Source organism: Oncorhynchus tshawytscha, unplaced genomic scaffold, assembly GCF_018296145.1.
Source record: "Oncorhynchus tshawytscha isolate Ot180627B unplaced genomic scaffold, Otsh_v2.0 Un_contig_7015_pilon_pilon, whole genome shotgun sequence".
In the NCBI taxonomy this organism is placed as follows: domain Eukaryota; kingdom Metazoa; phylum Chordata; class Actinopteri; order Salmoniformes; family Salmonidae; genus Oncorhynchus; species Oncorhynchus tshawytscha.
The window spans coordinates 115,071-137,639 of NW_024609765.1; the positions used below are offsets into that span (position 1 = coordinate 115,071).

Here is a 22,569-nt window from a genome sequence, read left to right on the forward strand (position 1 = left end):
CGTCACCAAGGCCCAATCAACATCATGGCTCGTGGAATTGCTTAGCGCACTGGCTAGCGAATGAAATATTATAGGATAAACATAAAGGTAATGATCGGCGTCGCATCGTTAGGGTTTCTGAACGGTACATTTACATATTATACAGTAAACATAACGAGTACCACATCGATGTTTTGTATTGTAGCCATGTGCGCTAACTAGGAATTGGTGTTACCGTCAGTCATTCACAACTATCAATAATTGCCTAAACATTTTTCAATTTGGTTCTAAATCAACTGTTAACAGTACAATTAAGGATTTCTACAATCAAACAGTGACGTCTGTAATGAGATCACAGAGATGCTTGTGGATTTCATTGAATAAAGAATTGTTCGCCATGTTACTTACGTGTTCTGTATAACAGGAAGAAGGCCCTAGTCTGGTTCCGTTTGTATTTATATGAGGGCAAACCTCGCGATATTTTCCACACCCTGTAATCTGTATGATAAAACTTCTGGATTCTATTAAATATTTTGAAATATACTGACGGAGTTGTATTATGTCTTATTATGGAATTGCTTGTTGCTGTGGTTGGTGAGCTTTGTTCCATATGGAATATATAAATAGTTGCAGTGGTTTATTATAGCCAGAAAGGGCCAACATTGGACCTCCTAGAAGTAACATTTCATGCAAACAGATGAAACATTTGTTTTTATTGTCACATGTAGAATGTGCATATACATAATGATATAACACAAATCACAGGTTAAAGGTTGCTGACTTTATTTGTAAAATATATCATCCTTTACAAATCAAAATGTTAAAGGACGCAGTACAAAATTGTTCTAACTTTATACATTTTCAAATGAAATATGAAGTTTCAATATCAACACACCCTCAAAGCAATGATGACTAAATGTGCTATTTGAAGCAGTCCATCCCTGAAAATTCCATTTCCACAGGTCTTTCATACTTGGTGCTAGGAATAAAATAAAATCTGCATAGTCCTAAACAGTTCAAGTGTCAGAGATAATTGTGTGTGAGAGTCATTTTTATAAATACATTGCATCAGGACTCAGGAGCTGCTGGTACTGCTACTGAAACTCCCACTGGTTTCACCCAGGTCCTCCTCTTCCACCTCCTCCAGTTCGTCCATGACCTCCAGGCTCTCACAGATCAGGCCGATCTGCCTCTTCATGTCAGCCATGGTGCTCTGCATCCTCCTCATCTTCCTTTGGAGGGCTGCTGCGATGGCCCGGTGGTTCCTCTGCCTGGCCTCGTACTCATGCCTCAGCTGCCTGTAGCAGTTGTGCTTAGCCTGGGTGCGGTGGGACAGCACGGTGCCACAGCCCATGTGGCAGGGTTGGCTCCAGTGCTCACAGTGCCTGGCGTGGGCATCCAGGTCCCTGCGGAGGAGCTGGGCACGGCAGCCCTGGTAGGGGCAGGGAATGAGCTCGAACAGGCAGCTCATGCTGTGGCAGTACTGCTCTGACAGGGCTAAGGTATGTGGGCAGCCACGGATCTTGTTTTTACACTGGGGAAAAAGATGGGGGAGAGAAGGGCAGAGGTCAAAGGGTAAGGAGTACAGTGCATTCGGAAAGTATTCAGACCCCTTGGCATTTTCCATATTTTGTTACATTATAGCCTTATTCTAAATTGATTAAATTGTCCCCCCCCCCTCATCAAGCTACACACAATACCCCATAATGACAAAGCAAAAACTGATTTTTCAAAAATTTTGCAAATTTATAATAAAAATAAATGAATATCACATCTACATAAGTATTCAGACCCTTTACTTAGTTGAAGCACCTTTGGTAGCGATTACAGCATCAAGTCTTCTTGGGTAGGACACTACAAGCTTGGCACACCTGTATTTGGGGAGTTTCTCCCATTCTTCTCTGCAGATCCTTTCAAACTCTGTCAGGTTGGATGGGGAGCATCGCTACACAGCTATTTTCAGGTCTCTCCAGAGATCTTTGATCGGGTTCAAGTCCGGGCTCTAGCTGGGCCACTCAAGGACATTCAGAGACTTGTCCCAAAGCCACTTCTATGTTTTCTTGGCTGTGTGCTTAGGGTCGTTATCCTGTTGGAGAGTGAACCTGCTCCCCACTCTGAGGTCCTGAGCGCTCTGGAGTAGGTTTTCATCAGGTATCTCTGCACTTTGCTCCAGTCATCTTTCCTGACTAGTCTCCTAGTCCCTGCCGCTGAAAAACATACCCACAGCATGATGCTGCCACCACCATGCTTCACCATAGGGATGGTGCCAGGTTACCTCCAGATGTGAAGCTTGGCATTCAGGCCAAAGAGTTCCATCTTCGTGGGATCTTGTTTCTCATTACCTTCAGGTGCCTTTGAGCAAACTCCAAGCGGGCTATCATCAATGGAAACAGGATGCTCCTGATCTCAATTTGGTCAAAGAGTAATCTGGTGACTTTTCAGTAACTTTTTATTTAACAACGCGTTTGTTACATACTTAATGCCAGCTTTTAACAATAGTATCTGATGATCCATTAATACTTACTTACCAAGTTAGCATGTGCTAATCTTGTGTGCCAGACTGTCGGAGTATATGCAATATTCAGAGGCACACGTATCTGGCTCTATGAGATTAAGTATGAACACACCCATGGGGCAAGTAAGCAGAAGTTTGCTGCAAGAGATTAGGTTGCTCCAAGTGTGTGTTTTTTCTCTAACAAAACATTTACTTACCTTGATCTTTAGGCGACCGATCACCTTGCTTAGCTTGAACATCACAAATATCAAGCTCTGGTTGACAGGCTTTCTGCAGCAGGGGCAGGTCTGGTGTCTGCACCTCAAGAACAACAATGAATCATCTTCACTCACAAATTGTCATCATCGGTTTAAATTTAGGCTACAGTAGAATAATAACCTACAGTGGGGCAAAAAAGTTTAGTCAGCCACCAATTGTGCAAGTTCTCCACTAAAAAGATGAGAGAGGCCTGTAATTTTCATCATAGGTACACTTCAACTATGACAGACAAAATGAGGAAAAAAAATCCAGAAAATCACATTGTAGGATTTTTAATGAATTTATTTGCAAATTACGGTGGAAAATAAGTATTTGGTCAATAACAAAAGGTTATCTCAACACTTTGTTATATACCCTTTGTTGGCAATGACAGAGGTCAAACGTTTTCTGTAAGTTAGTTAAGGTTTTCACACACTGTTGCTGGTATTTTGGCCCATTCCTCCATGCAGATCTCCACTAGAGCAGTGATGTTTTGGGGCTGTTGCTGGACAACACGGACTTTCAACTCCCTCCAAAGATTTTCTATGGGGTTGAGATCTGGAGACTGGCTAGGCCACTCCAGGACCTTGAAATGCTTCTTACGAAGCCACTCCTTCGTTGCCCGGGCGGTGTGTTTGGGATCATTGTCATGCTGAAAGACCCAGCCACGTTTCATCTTCAATGCCCTTGCTGATGGAAGGAGGTTTTCACTCAAAATCTCACGATAAATGGAGCCCCAGATCGAGGGAGATTATCAGTGGTCTTGTATGTCTTCCATTTCCTAATAATTGCTCCCACAGTTGATTTCTTCAAACCAAGCTGCTTACCTATTGCAGATTCAGTCTTCCCAGCCTGGTGCAGGTCTACAATTTTGTTTCTGGTGTCCTTTGACAGCTCTTTGGTCTTGGCCATAGTAGAGTTTGGAGTGTGACTGTTTGAGGTTGTGGACAGGTGTCTTTTATACTGATAACAAGTTCAAACAGGTGCCATTAATACATGTAATGAGTGGAGGACAAAGGAGCCTCTTAAAGAAGAAGTTACAGGTCTGTGCGAGCCAGAAATCTTGCTTGTTTGTAGGTGACCAAATACCTATTTTCCACCATAATTTGCAAATAAATTCATTAAAAATCCTACAATGTGATTTTCTGGATTTTTTTTCTTCTCATTTTGTCTGTCATAGTTAGTGTACCTATGATGTACCTATGATGAAAATTACAGGCCTCTCATCTCTTTAAATGGGAGAACTTGCACAATTGGTGGCTGACTAAATACTTTTTTGCCCCAATGTATTTCTTACTATAGTAACAAATATACTAATAACTATTACTATAGGCCTATACTACGACAATGTGAATTTGAGACATTTTGGGACAGTGGGACTTTCAATGGAGAAACTGTCTGGGAAACTGTCTCTTCATCCAACCATGATCTGTGGATGCAATAATGTTTGCTTGTGTTGAGGCACAGGCAGTACCTCTTCAGCCATTGTAAAATGCATTTCTTGCAGAAGATGTGGTGGCATGCAGCTCTTACTGGGCACCTGAGGACCCCCTGGCAAATGGTGCAGATCAGGTCATAGTCTGGGGTCTCTACGAACAGCTCCACATCATGACCCCCACTCTGCGAAGACATGTCCGGGTCGGCCTGAACACAACAGTTACAGAAAAGTGTCTTTACTTTATTTATACTTTATATTGATAGGTTCTTCTTCTCTTTTTTTTAACGCAAAATGCATTTCACAGATGATTTTATCCAGAGCACAAAAGTGCACTGAGACTAGAGCAGAATAAAGAAGTATGTATGTTACAATCTGAGAAAGTATAGAATTCTGGTTTGTAATAATGAATATTTAGCCTAAAGAAAGGGCCACCACCAGCCCATAATAATGTCAACAATTCAGTGCCACCCATGAGCAGTGACAGACTTCTTCTGGAACGTCATAATATGAGACAGACCATGTGACTAACAAAAAGAACAGTTCTGTTTATTCTCATAACTAGGAATGACATGAAATAATTAAGAACGTTTTAAATGTTCAGCTTGTCATGACTGATTAAAAAAAGAAGTGTGTTTTTAACCCCCACCCCTTGCAATCTTTTCTGTAGTGGCTTTCAGAGCACAAGTATATTTTGGTAGTGGCTTTCAGAGCACAAGTATATTTTGGTAGTGGCTTTCAGAGCACAAGTATATTTTGGTAGTGGCTTTCAGAGCACAAGTATATTTTGGTAGTGGCTTTCAGAGCACAAGTATATTTTGGTAGTGGCTTTCAGAGCACAAGTATATTTTGGTAGTGGCTTTCAGAGCACAAGTATATTTTGGTAGTGGCTCTGTTTTTAAACATAAGGAAAAGGGAATGTCTGCCCCGCAAACATCACAGTTTGACAAATGCCGTTCAATCTTTGTAAAGAGTTATAAATCAAAACGAATAGTAAAACAACATAGCCATGAAATACAAACATTTTATAGTACAACAGAAAATATTTGATAAATAATTTACACCTATTGTCAATAACATACTAAACCTTTGATTGCTCAAGTTACAAATATAGTTATTAAGTTATTTACTCACCATAATAATCACCTCTGTTCAGCAAGTATCCATTCCTGTTGTCTTTTAACGTATCATACACACTCATGGAGGCAACTCAGAGAACACACACACAGATGAACATTCCTGTCGTAACATAAAGGAGTGACCATGCGCACTGACATATTCAAAAACCTCTCAATTATATAAAGTACGGAACTGGGCTAAATTGTAATAGACCGTGTCGTTTCCCTCCTGTTCTAGCACCAGTCGTCAGTCCCCTAGCTGTGAATGAGAACTTTTTGTCGTTTTCAATTGGTGTTTACTCTCTATTATCATCTCTTCTCGATTGTATTGTCAACGGTTACAGGTGTGGGACATTTGGCAGTTTGTTCATCATTTTATTTGTATTACATCAATGAAATGCACCCTATGTATACATTTATATTCAGTATAATTGTATCTTTCTGTGTATGGTGCACATAGAATATAAAATGGTTTACCATGTATCGAGTTTTTTCCTCCGGGAACTTCTTACTGCAAAGAAGCCCAAAACGTTCGGCTGTGCATTCTAGCCAATCACCCTGTCGTGCGTTTTTTTCCACGCTCGTTGTCATATGACGTACAATGTGAGTGACCGAAAGCCACCTTTTGAACAACACATGTGGGGATTTTGTTGATCAAAGCTAATGAATTCTAACAACAAGTGATCTAAATAAGTTCAGCTGTCTTTAAACTGCAAATTGTGGGGGTTTACTCACGTCTTCCAAAGCAAGATGGCAAAAAGCAATCTCCAGTTCAAGACCAAGTAAGTCGAACGCACTTCACGTGGATAGCCAGCTAGCTAGATAGCTAACGCCGGGCAAATCTGAGCTATCTTCTTGCTAAATTACCGTTGTTTTTTTCTTCTTCATGTAGCTATGCTGTTTCCAGCACTATCGAACCATTCTACAAGGGAGGAAAAGTACAGGTAAGTTATTTATCACTGATAGTTACCTCCATCTGTAAAACAGTTAGCTAGCCAACTAACGTTACTGTAGCTATAATTAACTAGCTATACCGTTGACAGATATGTTATGGTATTTCAATGTTTTCCTACGTTACAGATCAGTAAAGATGAGAAATTCATATTTTGTACGTGTGGCACACGTGTCAACGTCTTGCAAATCGTTACAGGGAAGATTGTTCACAGTATTGAACAGGTGAGACTGTCTCTCTCTCTCTCAACACTCGTGTGCAGCTAGTTCAGACATTAATTTAATGTCTGTACAGATTCTCATTTCCATCACTGTTGTAATTGCAGGATGATCAGGAGGACATTACATCATTTGCCCTCAGCCTTGATGATGAGGTAAAACATTTGACATAATATGATGTTCCAAACCTACGGCTGCATTTACACAGGCAGCTCAGTTTTGATCTTTTGCCCAATTGGTCGAAAAATATCTGATCAGATTGGTCAAGAAACCAATTTACTCAAAAAAATATCAGAATTGTGCTGCCTGTGAAAACACTGCCTTAGTGTCACACACAGTATTTAGTTTGACTACCTTAAGGCTGTCGCCTGAAGCTGAGCGTGCTTCAGTTCGGCTGTCGCCTTTTTCATGAAAACAGGTCGTCACTCATTGAATGACTAGACTTTCTTGAAGAATCCCTACTCTTGACTGATCATCGACGAAGGGCTGAAGACTTCACCTCCAAACTTCAGCTTGCCTCCAGAAAAAATGTTGTGTGCCCGAACAGCCCCCAAAAAAGACTACCAAAGTGCAAAACGAACAAAACGTCACAAAAATGTTGTCATAATATATTTACAAACTCTACCAAACTGTTTCAGCTGGGAAGCATGGGGACACCTTTATTCCCCTTTCCTCCCCCCTCACCCTTTCTCTCCATCCATTCCTCCTTCTCTCCCCAGATCCTGGTAACAGCCAGCAAGGCTCTGCTGCTGAAGCAATGGGACTGGAAGCAGGCCCAGTGCACACGCTCCTGGAGGGCCATCCACAATGTGCCCATTGCCAGCATGACCTTTGACCCCACCGCCACGCTCCTGGCCACAGGTGAGCGGATCGACCTCATAGGATAACTTCACACACCCATCATACCCTAGCCTGGTCCCAGATCTGTCCCACACCCATCAAACCCTAGCCTGGTCTATGCAGATGATGTATATTGTTTTAATTTCAGAATAATCGTGCTGAAAGAAACCACTGATGCCAGTTGGCAAGAAAGCACTAACAGATCTGGTACCAGGCTATATCTAGTAACAGTGTTCATTTTGGCAACCTTTTAGTGTATTTTAGTCTTAAATATTTTGACTAAAATATAATTATCTTAGTTACATTTTACCATTTGAATAATGTTGTAGTCTTAATTATTGTCAAAAGAACTAAAACAGTGGTCCATTTTAGTCCACTAAATGCCCTTTCATTTTGTCACATCACATTTGTATTGCCTCAAACCTACAGTAAACATAAACCACTGACTTCCATGTGAACAAACATACACAACCTTGTCCTACCAACATTTTCCTGTATGACGTCATTCTCTTCCCAACAGCAGAAAAATGACAAACATAAGTAGACAGTGCCTTCGGAAAGTATTCAGACCCCCTGACTTTTAACAATACAGCCTTATCCTAAAATTGATTAAATTGTTTTTATTCCTTAATCTACACACAATACCACATAATGACAAAGCAAAAACAGGTTTAGAATTTTTTGCAAATGTATTAAAAATACAAAACTGAACTATTCATAAGTATTCAGACCCTTTACTCAGTATTTTGTTGAAGCACTTTTGGCAGCGATTACAGCGTCTGGTCTTCTTGGGTATGACGCTACAAGCGTTGCACACCAGTATTTGGGGAGTTTCTCCCATTGTTCTCTGCAGATCCTCTCAAGCTTGGTCAGGCTGGGTGGGGAGCTTTGCTGCACAGCTATTTTCAGGTCTCTTCAGAGATGTTAGATCGGTTTCAAGTCTGGGCTCTGGTTGGGCCACTCAAGGACATTCAGATATTGTGTTGTCTTGGCTGTTCACTAAGGGTCATTGTCCTGTTGGAAGGTGAACCTTTGCCCCAGTCTGAGGTTCTGAGCACTCTGGAGCAGGTTTTCATCAAGGATCTCTCTGTACTTTGCTCTGTTCATCTTGCCCTTGATCCTGACTAGTCTCCCAGTCCCTGCCACTGAAAAACATCCCCACAGCATGATGCTGCCACCACCATGCTTCACCGTAGGGATGGTGCCAGGTTTCCTCCAGTGTTGATGCTTGGCATTCAGGCCAAAGAGTTGACCCTTGTTTCATCAGACCAGAGAATCTTGTTTCTCATGGTCAGAGTCCTTTAGGTGCCTTTTGGCAAACTCCAAGCGGGCTGTTGTGTGCCTTTTACTGAGGAGTGGCTTCCGTTTGGACATTGCAATAATGGCCTGATTGGTGGAGTGCTGCAGAGATGGTTGTCCTTCTGGAAGGTTCTCTCATCTCCACAGAGGAACTCTGGAGCTCTGTCAGAGTGATCACTGGGTTCTTGGTCACCTCCCTGACCAAGGTCCTTCTCCCCCGATTGCTCAGTTTGGCCAGGTGTCCAGCTCTAGGAAGAGTCTTGGTGGTTTCAAACTTCTTCCATTTAAGAATGATTGAGGCCACTGTGTTATTGAGGACCTTCAATGCTGCAGAAATATTTTGGTACACTTCCCCAGATCTGTTCTCAACACAATCCTGTCTTGGAGCTCTATGGACAATTCCTTCGACCTCATGGCTTGGTTTTTGCTCTGACATGCACTGTCAACAGTATGACCTTATGTTGACAGGTGTGTGCCTTTCCAAATCATGTCCAATCAATTGAATTTACCACAGGTGGACTCCAAGTTGTAGAAACATCTCAAGGATGATCAATGGAAACAGGATGCACCTACGTGCAATTTCGAGTCTCTGCAAATGGTCTGAGCACTTACGTAAATATTAGCAAGCAGTTCTAAACCTTTTTGCTTTGTCATTATAGGGTAATGTGTGTAGATTGTTGAGATGTTTTATTTAGTCATTTTTAGAATAAGACTATAACGTAACAACATGTGGAAAAGGTAACTTGCCGAATGTGCTGTATAACAGTTATTTGGCCATGTAAATTCCTAATTTAGCCTACATAGCTATTGTTTTGTATGTCATGTGCAATCAGACACATGAGCGCAGAGAGCCAAAGAGTAGCAACATCTAGCTAAAATTGATTGAGAGCTTTTCAGTGATAAGCACAATCTTTCCAAAGCTCTTGTCCAGTTCACTTAGTAGTCCGATCTTAGTCACAGAGAGAATTTAGTCTTGTCTCATTTTAGTCAACTGAGATGATAAATCATTTTCGTTGAGTTATATTTTTTTCTGGATCTATTTAGTCAGTTACAGTCTCGCCAATTGCCACTGAAAAATAGGTGTTTGACAAATATTTTAGTCACTATTTTTGTTGACGAAATTAACACTGCCTAGTAGCTACCTGTTATACCCAAAACAACATTGAGTGCGCTCAATCAAATGCTCTCACTTTAAATGGGTACTCTGAGATTTCACCTTGTACTTCCTGTCTGTAATATGAGTCTGTCATCTTGTTGGTGTGTAGGAGGCTGTGATGGCACCATAAAGCTGTGGGACGTGGTGAAGCAGTACTGTACGCACAACCTGAAGGGCTCCTCTGGGGTCGTACAGTAAGTTACTGACCACCTCTTTACTCTGATCTGAACTGCTGTTCTAGGATTAGTTTAGCATTTCAGATCATGAATAAGATCACATGAATAGGGGGGGACCTGATCCTATATCAGCACTCCTACTCTGAGACGCTTTATGAATACTTGCACGGGGCAATTTATCTCATGGTATATAAATGAGATCTATTCCTCAGGAACTGGACAAACCCTTGTAGATGTATGTGCCTTCGATAAGTTGATACATTGACAACAAGACATGACTTAAATCTAGTTGCTAGTTTGACGTGTGGAAATTAATATTTGATATTATGATTCAGCATGTTTGAGGGGATCAGTTTAATCAAGGCAAGCCACATAATTGTTATTCTTAATTATATAATGAGTAGTTATTATGGATGCAATGTGTTTTGTAGATCAGTGATTAAGCGCAGTCTGACTGCAATGGTCTCAAACACTCACGTTGTCCTCCTCCTGCCCTGCAGCCTGGTGGAGTTCCACCCAGACATAAGTCTACTGCAGCTCTTCTCCTCAGCGTCAGACTGTGGCATCAGGATGTGGGACCTGCGCTCCAGCCAGTGTCTGTGCGTGCTGCAGAGCCACTACAGCCCTGTCACCTCCCTGGCCTTCACTCCCGATGGAGCCTCCATGGTCAGGTACTGTAACAATCAGTCAATCTCTTTTTACATCAACAGTTGTTAGAAAGAGTTTTACAGTAGAGCGACCTAGATCTAAACCTATTACTGTAGGACAGCTGAGCTGACAGCTCCTACCACTCTCTGGCTAGGTTTCCATTCACCTTTTTGTTGTTGACATTTCGAAAGTTTACATAGAAAATAGATGCGATGATTGCCTGCTAGGGTGCGTTTCCATTTAACTATCTTGCGTCGATTTAAAAACAACTGGAAGTAATGACGTCAAACCAAAAAAGTACCTTCGGAATTATTCGGCAATCTTCATATATTTGAAAAACACCGTTTCCATAATTTGTTGCAATAAAGAAAAATCTATCCCAGTCAAACTGATATTTTATTTGGTTCATCTTAAGAAAATGTCTCATATCTGCCCTTTCCATTATACATGTCGCAATAATATATATTTTTTGCGACATTGCTTTTGTTGAATAGACCTGGGTCAATGGAAACCTGCCTTCTGACACCTATCATACCCTAGCCTGGTCTCAGATCTGTTTGTGTTTTAATTCCTGAAAAATTGTGCTGAAAGAAACCACTGATGCCATTTGGCAAAACGGCACTTACAGATCTGGTACCAGGCTATACCTAGTACCTACCTATCATAGCCAAAACAACACAGTGAGCTATTGGTGTAGTGTTGTCCAAGATATTCAATTAATGCGTCAATTTAGTGTTTGGAACTACTCTAGACCAGTGGTTCCAAACCTTTTCCATTCCGGGGACCATCAAATCACCATCTAAGCTCTTGAGGACCACCATTCGTGGAGTCGCAGATTTTTATTTTTCAACATTTATTTTGCGGCTCACCTGCAGTACCCCCGCAGACCACAGGTTAAAAACCATAGCTTTAGACCTCATCACAGCTGATCAGTTCATTGCGAGCTAGCTGAATGTTTGATGGTTGTTTGATTGCAGCTCTGGCAGGGATAAGATTTGCATAGTGTGGGATCTGAAGAGCAGGACTGCCAGGAGGACAGTGCCCGTCTATGAGGTAAACTCTCATACTCTACTTTCTTCCAGAGTTGTTTTAGAATGGCTTTTGCAACTAAAAGTTGATTGGTGTATCATCAGCCTAATTGCATGAAATGTGTTGCTTCCCTCGCCAGGCTGTGGAGAGTGTTGTGCTGCTCCCTGAGGACGAAGATTTCTCTGAGGTCGGGGTGAAAACTAAAGAGATCCACTTCATCACAGCAGGCAGCAAAGGTATATGCTTACAGGCCCGCTCCTGGGTGAAGTTGCCCCTAGGTACAGATCTAGGATCAGCTTCCCTAACCTTAACCAGTAGTGGGGGGAAATTCAAAGCTGATTCAGATCAGTGTCTTCTCTTACTCCACCAATCCCCAGGCTAGATGGTGGATGCATGTGGAGGAGTCGGCCCACTGCCCACCAATATAGCTAGATATCCCCTTACACTGTGTATAAGACAGTAGTTTTGGAATTGTTAGTTAGATTACTTGTTGGTTATTACTGCATTGTCGGAACTAGAAGCACAAGCATTTCGCTACACTCGCATTAACATCTGCTAACCATGTGTATGTGACAAATAAAATTTGATTTGGGATTTGATTAGATAATACTGAACGAAACTAGTGTATAGTTTTAGCAGCCAATCAGAGATGATCATCATTTTATAGTTAGCCAAAACAACACAGGGAGCAAGCCCAATCAAAGACCCTCACTAAAGGGATTCTCTCTCTCCAGGTGTGCTGAGGGTGTGGGATGCCAGCTCGGCCCGCTGTGTGTTCACCCAGACGCTCCCCTCCCCTCCCTCCGCGGGGGGCTCCGAAGAGGGGGGAGAGGAGTATGGAGACCCCCGGAGCCTCACCTACTGCCTCCCCCTGCCCTCCTCCCTCAGGCTGGCCACAGTCACAGCAGAACATAACATACTGCTCTACCAGCTGCCCTCCTTCACCACACAGCAACAGGTGGGTCACTGATAACAAGGTCTCTGCCAGCTGCCCTCCTTCACCACACAGCAACAGGAGGGTCACTGATAACAAGGTCTCTACCAGCTGCCCTCCTTCACCACACAGCAACAGGAGGGTCACTGATAACAGGGTCTCTGCAAGCTGCCCTCCTTCACCACACAGCAACAGGAGGGGGGTGTTAGGATTGTTCTTATTATTCAGATGGTTTCACCGTTTATTACCAATCGTTTATTTTGATCAAGAGCCTTGATTTTGTGTTGCTGGTGTTCTTCTCTAATATTCTCTCTCCACCTCCAGTTTGTTGGCTTCAACGATGAGGTCCTGGATGTGAAGTTTCTGGGCAAGGGTGACACTCACATTGTCGTGGCGACCAACAGCTCCCAGCTCAAGGTGTTTGACCTGGCCACCAGCAGCTGTAAGATCCTCTACGGACACACAGGTGAGTCCTCTGACCAACAGAGGGCAGCACCTCTCTGCTTGTCTGTATGGGGTGGTCACCAGGTAGGAAGATGGAATGGAAACCTAATTCACATTTTTAAAAGGTTAGAAACTGAGAATAAACGTTCTCAGAATAAGTGTCTGGTTCTTTTCTTTTGAATCTGGCAGCTCCCTTTAGCCCAGTTGTAACATTAATGCCAACAACCTATAGTTAATATTTCACCCAAATGATCTAGTATATCACTGAATAGAAGTTCTGAAGATTGACCAGCAGGAGGCAGAGTTGCTGTGTGAAACACTGATCCCCAAACGGCAACCTTGCAATGCTGCTGTAGAATATCTACACCCTGCAGCGGGTCTGTAGAATATCTACACCCTGCAGCGGGTCTGTAGAATATCTACACCCTGCAGCGGGTCTGTAGAATATCTACACCCTGCAGCGGGTCTGTAGAATATCTACACCCTGCAGCGGGTCTGTAGAATGTCTACACCCTGCAGCGGGTCTGTAGAATGTCTACACCCTGCAGCGGGTCTGTAGAATATCTACACCCTGCAGCGGGTCTGTAGAATATCTACACCCTGCAGCCGGTCTGTAGAATATCTACACCCTGACAGCGGGTCTGTAGAATATCTACACCCTGCAGCGGGTCTGTAGAATATCTACACCCTGCAGCCGGTCTGTAGAATGTCTACACCCTGCAGCGGGTCTGTAGAATGTCTACACCCTGCAGCGGGTCTGTAGAATGTCTACACCCTGCAGCCGGTCTGTAGAATGTCTACACCCTGCAGCCGGTCTGTAGAATATCTACACCCTGACAGCGGGTCTGTAGAATATCTACACCCTGCAGCGGGTCTGTAGAATATCTACACCCTGCAGCGGGTCTGTAGAATATCTCTACACCCTGCAGCCGGTCTGTAGAATATCTACACCCTGCAGCCGGTCTGTAGAATATCTACACCCTGCAGCGGGTCTGTAGAATATCTACACCCTGCAGCGGGTCTGTAGAATATCTACACCCTGCAGCGGGTCTGTAGAATATCTACACCCTGCAGCGGGTCTGTAGAATATCTACACCCTGCAGCGGGTCTGTAGAATATCTACACCCTGAAAGCGGGTCTGTAGAATATCTACACCCTGAAAGCGGGTCTGTAGAATATCTACACCCTGCAGCGGGTCTGTAGAATATCTACACCCTGCAGCGGGTCTGTAGAATATCTACACCCTGAAAGCATGCAACATATACAGTATGTGAACCATGGAAGTCTTTCTAAACCCTGGCGATTGGAGGGATTCTAATTAAATTGTAGCTGTGAAGGTATTTACAAGATGCTTAAGAAACCTGATAAACTGAGCAGTCAGACAGAGTTTCTGCCATTCAGGATTAGAGACCGTGATAGCTTGGTAACTGGTCGGTCTGGTTTGACTGACGTTGAGAGTTGTTCTTTTATCACCTGGCTCGACCTTTCAGAAGGGTTGACCTTTCCTTTCTCCTCCACAGATACCGTCCTGTCACTCGACGTGTTCAAGAAAGGGTCCCTGTTTGTGAGCTGTGCAAAGGTGAGGCTACAGCTTGACGGTTTCCTTGTTTCATCAGGAATGTTCACCATTCCTCATTTACGAATGGAATCCTCACGTACACAGTAGGATGAAATCCACACGTACACAAACACCTTCATGCATACCTACACACACACTCTACTAACCAGTATCATCTAATCAATACTATTGAACCCTAGCCTGGTCCCAGATCTGTTTGTGCCTTTTTTCCAACTCCAATGGTCATAGTTATGCCAAATGTGACAATGACCTCTGTGCAGATGATGTATGATGTTTTAATTTCTGTATAATAGTGATGGAATCAAACCACTGATGCCAGTTGTCAAAACAGCACAAACACACACATAATACACACACTCCCTCTAACCAGAGTCCTCTCTCTCTGTACAGGATAAGTCTGTGTCCTCTCCCTCTCTTTCGCTTTCTCTCTCTCACATATAATATATTTTGTACTTTCTTTCCCCCCAGGATAAGTCAGTGCGTGTGTGGAGACAGGATCCAGACAGTGGTCAGGTGTCTTGTGTGGCCCAGGGCTGCAGCCATGCTAACGCTGTGGGCTCCATCACCTGCTCCAGGTAAACCACTACACACCAGGGTCTCCTCAGTTCTGACCCTGGAGGCCCACAGTGGATGCACGTTTCTCCTGTATTGGGAATGCCAATATCCAATGTGTTAATCATTATGCACGTTCTTGTGCTTGTGCACGTTCTGATCTTTCTTATCCTACATCGGTCTTTCTCTCTCTCTCTTTCTTTCAGGATGAAGGAGTCGTTTGTGGTGTCTGGTAGTCAGGACTGCACCATCAAGGTGTGGGATCTCCCAGAGACCATCCCGGAAACAGACGGAGACATGTTCCAGCTGACCTCCCGGGTCACAGAGAAGGCACACGACAAAGTATGACATGCGCGCACACACATACATTCAAGCATTATACATACAGTTGAAGTCGGAAGTTTACATACACCTTCGCCGAATACATTTAAACTCAGTTTTTCACAATTCATGACATTCATACCTGGTAAAAATTCCCGGTCTTAGGTCAGATAGGATCACCACTTTATTTTAAGAATGTGAAATGTCAGAATAATAGTAGAGAGTGATTTATTTGAGCTTTTATTTCTTTCATCACATTCCCAGTGGGTTTGTGATGTGGGTTTCAGTGGGTTTCCCAGAAGTTTACATGCTACCAAATACTAATTGAGTGTATTGCCTTTTAAATTGTTTAACTTGGGTCAAACGTTTCGGGTAGCCTTCCACAAGCTTCCCACAATAAGTTGGGTGAATGTTGGCCCATTCCTCCTGACAGAGCTGCTGTAACTGAATCATGTTTGTAGGCCTCCTTGCTCGCACATACTTTTTCAGTTCTGCCCACAAATTTTCTATAGTATTGAGGTCAGGGCTTTGTGATGGCCACTCCAATACTTTGACTTTGTTGTCTTTTAAGCCATTTTGCCACAACTTTGGAAGTATGCTTGGGGTCATTTGCGAATTGGAAGACCCATTTGCGACTAAGCAAATGTTGCTTCAATATATCCACATCATTTCCCTCCCTCATGATGCCATCTATTTTGTGAAGTGCACCAGTCCCTCCTGCAACAAAGCACCCCCGCAACATGATGCTGCCACCCCCGTGCTTCACGGTTGGGATGGTGTTCTTCGGCTTGCAAGCCTCCCCGTTTTTCCTCCAAACATAACAATGGTCATTATGGCTATTTTTGTTTGATCAGACCAGAGGACGTTTCTCCAAATAGTACGATGTTTGTCCCATGTGCAGTTGCAAACCGTAGTCTGGCTTTTTTATGGTGGTTTTGGAGCAGTGGCTTCTTCCTTGCTGAGTGGCCTTTCAGGTTATGTCGATATAGGACTCATTTGACTGTGGAGATGTACCTGTTTGTACCTGTTTCCTCCAGCATCTTCACAAGGTCCTTTGCTGTTGTTCTGGGATTGTTTGCACTTTTCGCACCAAAGAACATTCATCTCTAGGAGACAGAACGCGTCTCCTTCCTGAGCGGTATGATGGCTGCATGGTCCCATGGTGTTTATACTTGCGTACTATTGTTTGTACAGATGAACGTGGTACCTTCAGGCTTTTGGAAATTGCTCCCAAGGATGAACCAGACTTGGAGGTCTTCAATTGTTTTTCTGAGGTCTAGGCTGATTTCTTATGATCTTCTCATAATGTCAAGCAAAGAGGCACTGAGTTTGAAGATAGGCCTTAAAATACATCCACAGGTACACCTCCAATTGACTCAAATGATGTCAATTAGCCTATCAGAAGCTTCTAAAGCCATGACATAATTTTCTGGAATTGTCTAAGCTGTTTAAAGACACAGTCAACATAGTGTATGTACACTTCTGACCCACTGGAATTCAGATACAGTGAAATAATCTGTCTAAACAATTGTTGGAAAAATTATTTGTGTCATGCACAAAGTAGATGTCCTAACCGAATTGCCAAAACTATAGTTTGTTGACAAGAAATTTGTGGAGTGGTTGAAAAACAAGTTTTAATGACTCCAATCTAAGTATATGTAAACTTCCGACTTCAACTGTACACACATACATGCATGCATACATACATTCAAGCATGTACACAAGGACATATACCTGTACAGACAAATACCCATCCACACAAAAGCACAAACACAAGGACACACAAGCGTGTACACACACTAACACGTGTCTAGAAGCACGTCCACAGGTGCACCATACTGGTCGGTAAACAGACAGATACGCTGTAGTGATAAGACTGTTTGTCTGGTGACTCAGGTGCTTGATTTGTTCACTGTGATGGGAATATATATAAGGCTTTCCTCATAAGGAAGTCAAAGTCTCCTGTTGTGGGCTCCTTTGTCTGTATGAACTATTGTTGTCATACAAATGCACTCACAACACAGATGGTTTGAGGTTTCTATGTATAACGTGGGTGCCTGTTCTGTGAAATGTATACTTCAGAAGGAAGTAAGGACTATGTGTTTGGTGGGTCTTGTTCCTCCCTGTCTCTCACCCTCCTATTCCCCATCCTCTCCCCCTGCCCACCTTCTTCCTCTCCAACCCCTCTCTACTTCTTTTAACCCCACTTTCTATTTGTCATCTGTCACTTTGTAATTTTCCCTTTGTTTTCATCCCTGCTCTGTCACACTGACCCCATAACCTTCCATCTCTCTCTCATTCTGTCTCTCCCCCTCCCGCCCCAGGATGTGAACAGCGTGGCAGTGTCCCCCAACGACAAGCTCTTGGTGTCTGGTTCCCAGGACCGCCTGGCCAAGCTCTGGTCCCTGGGGGCCCCCGGGGCTGACCTGGCCCTCCTGGGGGTGTTCCGGGGCCACCGCCGGGGGGTCTGGTGTGTCCAGTTCTCTCCCATGGACCAGGTGCTGGCATCCTCCTCAGCCGACGGCTCTGTCAAGCTCTGGAGCCTCCAGGACTTCAGCTGCCTCAAGGTGGGTGAGGGGTGGTGAGGGTGGAGGTAGCGGTGTGCGTGTATGATTGCTAGTTTGCGTGTATGATTGCTAGTTTGCGTGTATGATTGCTAGTTTGCGTGTATGATTGCTAGTTTGCGTGTATGATTGCTAGTTTGCGTGTATGATTGCTAGTTTGCGTGTGTGTTTTTGTGACGTGTTTGTAATTCTTTTATTTGTAAGAATTGACATGTTTTACGTTGCTCATCAATTGCTCATTTCCCTCGTACAGTAGGTATGAGATAATTATCCCCATTTTAGTTCCTCCATTACCTTGGCACTCCCGAACACTCGTCAAACCATTTAAAACCAAATGAAATGTGTATTGAATGTTAGTTGTGAGTGATCGTGACAATTGTTAGTCGATGACGTTATCACCACATAGTAGCTTTATGCACTAATATAATGGCTCATGGAGGGAGGTTGTGTACAACTTGTGGCTCCCTCCCACGATATCCTTTCTGCCCTTTGTGGGTGACACATTCTTTGAACAGTCATGGTCACCTGTATGGAACTGTTCTGGAACACAGGAACAACAGAACCTGATGAAATGACGTGCCTTGGTTTGTTATGTACAGTATCTTCTAATGTTATCTAAAACCACCGTTAGTCTTTTTAATGAACCTCTCACTGGAAATCCAAGATAGCCTTTTGCTCTGTCACAAATGAATGGCCTCAAAGTTGGCAGGTTGACGTTTATTGTCATCCGTCTTGTCCTGGAGGCAGAACAGAGCGATTTCCGCTAGATGGGCCAGCGGCAAAAGTAAAAATTGACTATATTGTAAAAAGGTTAGGTTTAAAATCTGATTTGTCTGTGTCAGTGCCAGCTAGTGACTACGCCGCAGAGCTGCCCAGTACATGAGTCATCACAATAAATGGCAACCTGCTCAAAGTGCACGTGTGGCGTGGGCCCGTATTCATGGTGCTGATCTTGGATCAGGTTTGCCTTTTAGATCGTAATGAATAAGATATGGACAGTGAGGACCTGATCTCAGATCAGCACTTCTACTCACTGACGCATTTTGAATACGTGCCCTGGTGGGATCAATTGAAGTTATATCTGGGCATTCTCTGACGGTGAAACTGGAGTGACATGTTGTGTCTTGTAGACATTTGAAGGCCACGATGCCTCTGTGCTGAAGCTCATCTTTGTGAGCAGAGGGACTCAGCTACTCACAAGGTACGACACACACTATTTTGTGTTTTTTATCCTTCCTTCTCATGGTAGCATGCCAATATCACATCCCAAGTGTTGGTTATACTGTTTTTTTCCCTTAAACCACATCTCTCTCCCACCCTCGCAATCTTTTGAGTCTCTCTTTCTCTCGCTCTGCTCGCCCCTCTCCCCCTCTGCTCGCCCCTCTCCCCCTCTGCTTGCCCCTCTCTCGCTCTGCTCGCCCCTCTCTCGCTCTGCTCGCCCCTCTCTCGCTCTGCTCGCCCCCCTCCCCCTCTGCTCGCCCCTCTCTCCCCCTCTGCTCGCCCCTCTCTCCCCCTCTGCTCGCCCCTCTCTCCCCCTCTGCTCGCCCCTCTCTCCCCCTCTGCTCGCCCCTCTCTCCCCCTCTGCTCGCCCCTCTCTCTCCCCCTCCTCGCCCCTCTCCCCCTCTGCTCGCCCCTCTCTCGCTCTGCTCGCCTCTCTCTCGCTCTCTTTCCCTTTTTTCCTCTCCACCCATCTCTCTTCCCTCCTCTCTGTCTCTCTCTCTTCCCTCCTCTCTGTCTCTCTCTCTTCCCTCCTCTCTGTCTCTCTCTCTTCCCTCCTCTCTGTCTGTCTCTCTTCCCCCCTCTCTGTCTCTCTCTCTCCAGTGGGTCAGATGGGCTGGTCAAGCTGTGGACCATCAAGACCAACGAGTGTGTAAAGACGCTGGATGCCCACCAGGACAAGGTGTGGGGTCTCCACGCCACCAGGAAGGACGACCGCGTTGTCACCGCCTCGGCCGACTCCAACATCACTGTGTGGACGGTCAGTACTGGCCCTTGAGTTTGAATAATTAGAAATGCATGTAAAGCTCGTCCAGTTGGAAACCATGTTATGACCTGGTTAATATAGTACATAATACTGTAAGTCAATTAATCCACCAACCAGTCAGTCAAATCTATTTCAAAAGCCCTTTTTTCATCAGCAATGAGACGTATCTGCCTGGGGTAGATCCATGAGGGACAAGGCCTTAGAATGAGACGTATCTGCCTGGGGTAGATCCATGAGGGACGAGGCCTTAGAATGAGACGTATCTGCCTGGGGTAGATCCATGAGGGACGAGGCCTTAGAATGAGACGTATCTGCCTGGGGTAGATCCATGAGGGACGAGGCCTTAGAATGAGACGTATCTGCCTGGGGTAGATCCATGAGGGACGAGGCCTTAGAATGAGACGTATCTGCCTATACCGACACCATAGAAATAGAATTACTAGAAATGCTATTAGTCAGACTCTAACCTGTCAATTAGTAGATAACCAGCTGTATTGCCCCTATAAAAACCTGTGATAGGAGCATTGCCAGGTCTATTTCCTGTGTCCTGGCTGAGTCCAACAAGGTTCACACAAGGTGCTTAAAGTACATGAATTTGGCACTCTGAAATTGAAGTACTGGAATACCTTGAAAATATGACATTTTCTCAAGTTGGTACTGGAAGGAGAACAGAAAATGATGAAATATGAAAAATATTGGGAAAATGTATTCGTCTTGCAAATTAATTTCCAGGCAGACTACCAAGTTTTATTTCCATCCCCGTCTCGTGCTCTGGTTGCCAGGTGAGCTCTCTCATTCCACCCACACTGGGCGGCAGGTAGCCTAGTGGTTAGAGCGTTGGGCCAGTAACTGAAAGTGGTTAGATCGTTAGCCCCTGAAAAAGGCAGTTAACCCACTGTTCCTAGGCCGTCATTGAAAATAAGAATTTGTTCTTAACTGACTTGCCTAGTTAAATAAAGGTAAAATGAACTCTGCCACTTAGCCAGGCAGGTACAGAGCTGACTGATTAGACGCCACCAAACGTCACATAGCTAAAATGCCGGGAAATGTAGATTCAACCCTGTCTGGCAAGATATTGACTGGGTTTTGCCAGATCCAACCAGGGATGTAGTGGAGGGTAAACAATCCAACCAGGGATGTAGTGGAGGGTAAACAATCCAACCAGGGATGTAGTGGAGGGTAAACAATCCAACCAGGGATTTAGTGGAGGGTAAACAATCCAACCAGGGATGTAGTGGAGGGTAAACAATCCAAACAGGGATGTAGTGGAGGGTAAACAATCCAACCAGGGATGTAGTGGAGGGTAAACTATCCAACCAGGGATGTAGTGGAGGGTAAACAATCCAACCAGGGATGTAGTGGAGGGTAAACAATCCAACCAGGGATGTAGTGGAGGGTAAACTATCCAACCAGGGATGTAGTGGAGGGTAAACTATCCAACCAGGGATGTAGTGGAGGGTAAACAATCCAACCAGGGATGTAGTGGAGGGTAAACAATCCAACCAGGGATGTAGTGGAGGGTAAACAATCCAACCAGGGATGTAGTGGAGGGTAAACAATCCAACCAGGGATGTAGTGGAGGGTAACTATCCAACCAGGGATGTAGTGGAGGGTAAACAATCCAACCAGGGATGTAGTGGAGGGTAAACAATCCAACCAGGGATGTAGTGGAGGGTAAACAATCCAACCAGGGATGTAGTGGAGGGTAAACTATCCAACCAGGGATGTAGTGGAGGGTAAACTATCCAACCAGGGATGTAGTGGAGGGTAAACAATCCAACCAGGGATGTAGTGGAGGGTAAACAATCCAACCAGGGATGTAGTGGAGGGTAAACAATCCAACCAGGGATGTAGTGGAGGGTAAACAATCCAACCAGGGATGTAGTGGAGGGTAAACTATCCAACCAGGGATGTAGTGGAGGGTAAACTATCCAACCAGGGATGTAGTGGAGGGTAAACAATCCAACCAGGGATGTAGTGGAGGGTAAACTATCCAACCAGGGATGTAGTGGAGGGTAAACAATCCAACCAGGGATGTAGTGGAGGGTAAACTATCCAACCAGGGATGGGATGTCCAACCAGGGATGTAGTGGAGGGTAAACTATCCAACCAGGGATGGAGGGTAAGTGGAGGGTAAACTATCCAACCAGGGATGTAGTGGAGGGTAAACTATCCAACCAGGGATGTAGTCCAGGAGGATGTAGTGGAGGGTAAACAATCCAACCAGGGATGTAAACTATGGAGGGGTAGTGGAAACTATCCAACCAGGGATGTAGTGGAGGGTAAACTATCCAACCAGGGATGTAGTGGAGGGTAAACTATCCAACCAGGGATGTAGTGGAGGGTAAACTATCCAACCAGGGTATGTAGTGGAGGGTAAACTATCCAACCAGGGATGTAGTGGAGGGTAAACTATCCAACCAGTGGAGGGTAAACCAGGGATGTAGTGGAGGGTAAACTATCCAACCAGGGATGTAGTGGAGGGTAAACTATCCAACCAGGGATGTAGTGGAGGGTAAACTATCCAACCAGGGATGTAGTGGAGGGTAAACAATCCAACCAGGGATGTAGTGGAGGGTAAACTATCCA

At 44.3% G+C, this 22,569-nt stretch overlaps 2 protein-coding genes across 3 annotated transcripts in view; one reads left to right on the forward strand and one right to left on the reverse strand.

Moving 5' to 3' along the window:
• Positions 1-738: 738 nt before the first annotated feature.
• Positions 739-5,849, reverse strand: LOC112226334 (RING finger protein 151). 2 transcript variants are annotated; one of them, XM_042317751.1, is made up of 5 exons: positions 5,762-5,849; positions 5,301-5,405; positions 4,206-4,375; positions 2,692-2,788; positions 739-1,513 (listed from the first exon to the last, which is right to left on the reverse strand). In XM_042317751.1, the coding sequence occupies exons 2-5, from the start codon at positions 5,301-5,303 to the stop codon at positions 1,055-1,057; spliced, it is 729 nt and encodes a 242-aa protein (XP_042173685.1). In that variant the 5' UTR covers positions 5,304-5,405; positions 5,762-5,849; the 3' UTR covers positions 739-1,054. The 2 variants fall into 2 exon arrangements, with proteins under 2 accessions (XP_042173685.1, XP_042173684.1); XM_042317750.1 differs by having other exon boundaries at positions 2,692-2,794.
• A 30-nt stretch (positions 5,850-5,879) lies between these two features.
• The window catches only part of tbl3 (transducin beta like 3), a 29,347-nt gene continuing 12,657 nt past the window's right edge, over positions 5,880-22,569 (forward strand). The window contains exons 1-17 of the mRNA XM_042317749.1: positions 5,880-6,066; positions 6,177-6,228; positions 6,365-6,460; positions 6,562-6,609; positions 7,174-7,315; positions 9,859-9,943; positions 10,426-10,596; positions 11,551-11,626; positions 11,742-11,838; positions 12,337-12,560; positions 12,861-13,002; positions 14,501-14,559; positions 15,028-15,134; positions 15,318-15,453; positions 17,757-17,999; positions 19,127-19,197; positions 19,818-19,974. Of these exons, the coding sequence (XP_042173683.1) occupies positions 6,035-6,066; positions 6,177-6,228; positions 6,365-6,460; positions 6,562-6,609; positions 7,174-7,315; positions 9,859-9,943; positions 10,426-10,596; positions 11,551-11,626; positions 11,742-11,838; positions 12,337-12,560; positions 12,861-13,002; positions 14,501-14,559; positions 15,028-15,134; positions 15,318-15,453; positions 17,757-17,999; positions 19,127-19,197; positions 19,818-19,974 (1,938 nt within the window). The 5' untranslated portion in view covers positions 5,880-6,034. The remainder of the gene's footprint in view (positions 6,067-6,176; positions 6,229-6,364; positions 6,461-6,561; positions 6,610-7,173; positions 7,316-9,858; positions 9,944-10,425; positions 10,597-11,550; positions 11,627-11,741; positions 11,839-12,336; positions 12,561-12,860; positions 13,003-14,500; positions 14,560-15,027; positions 15,135-15,317; positions 15,454-17,756; positions 18,000-19,126; positions 19,198-19,817; positions 19,975-22,569) is intronic.

Excerpts from the sequence above, each read along its gene's own strand:
- LOC112226334 (XM_042317750.1), bottom strand. Across the intron at positions 2,795-4,205 it reads ATTTTACAATGGCTGAAGAG|GTGCAGACACCAGACCTGCC; the intron begins GTACTGCCTGTG and ends GTTGTTCTTGAG. Across the intron at positions 1,514-2,691 it reads TCGGTCGCCTAAAGATCAAG|TGTAAAAACAAGATCCGTGG; the intron begins GTAAGTAAATGT and ends CTTTTTCCCCAG.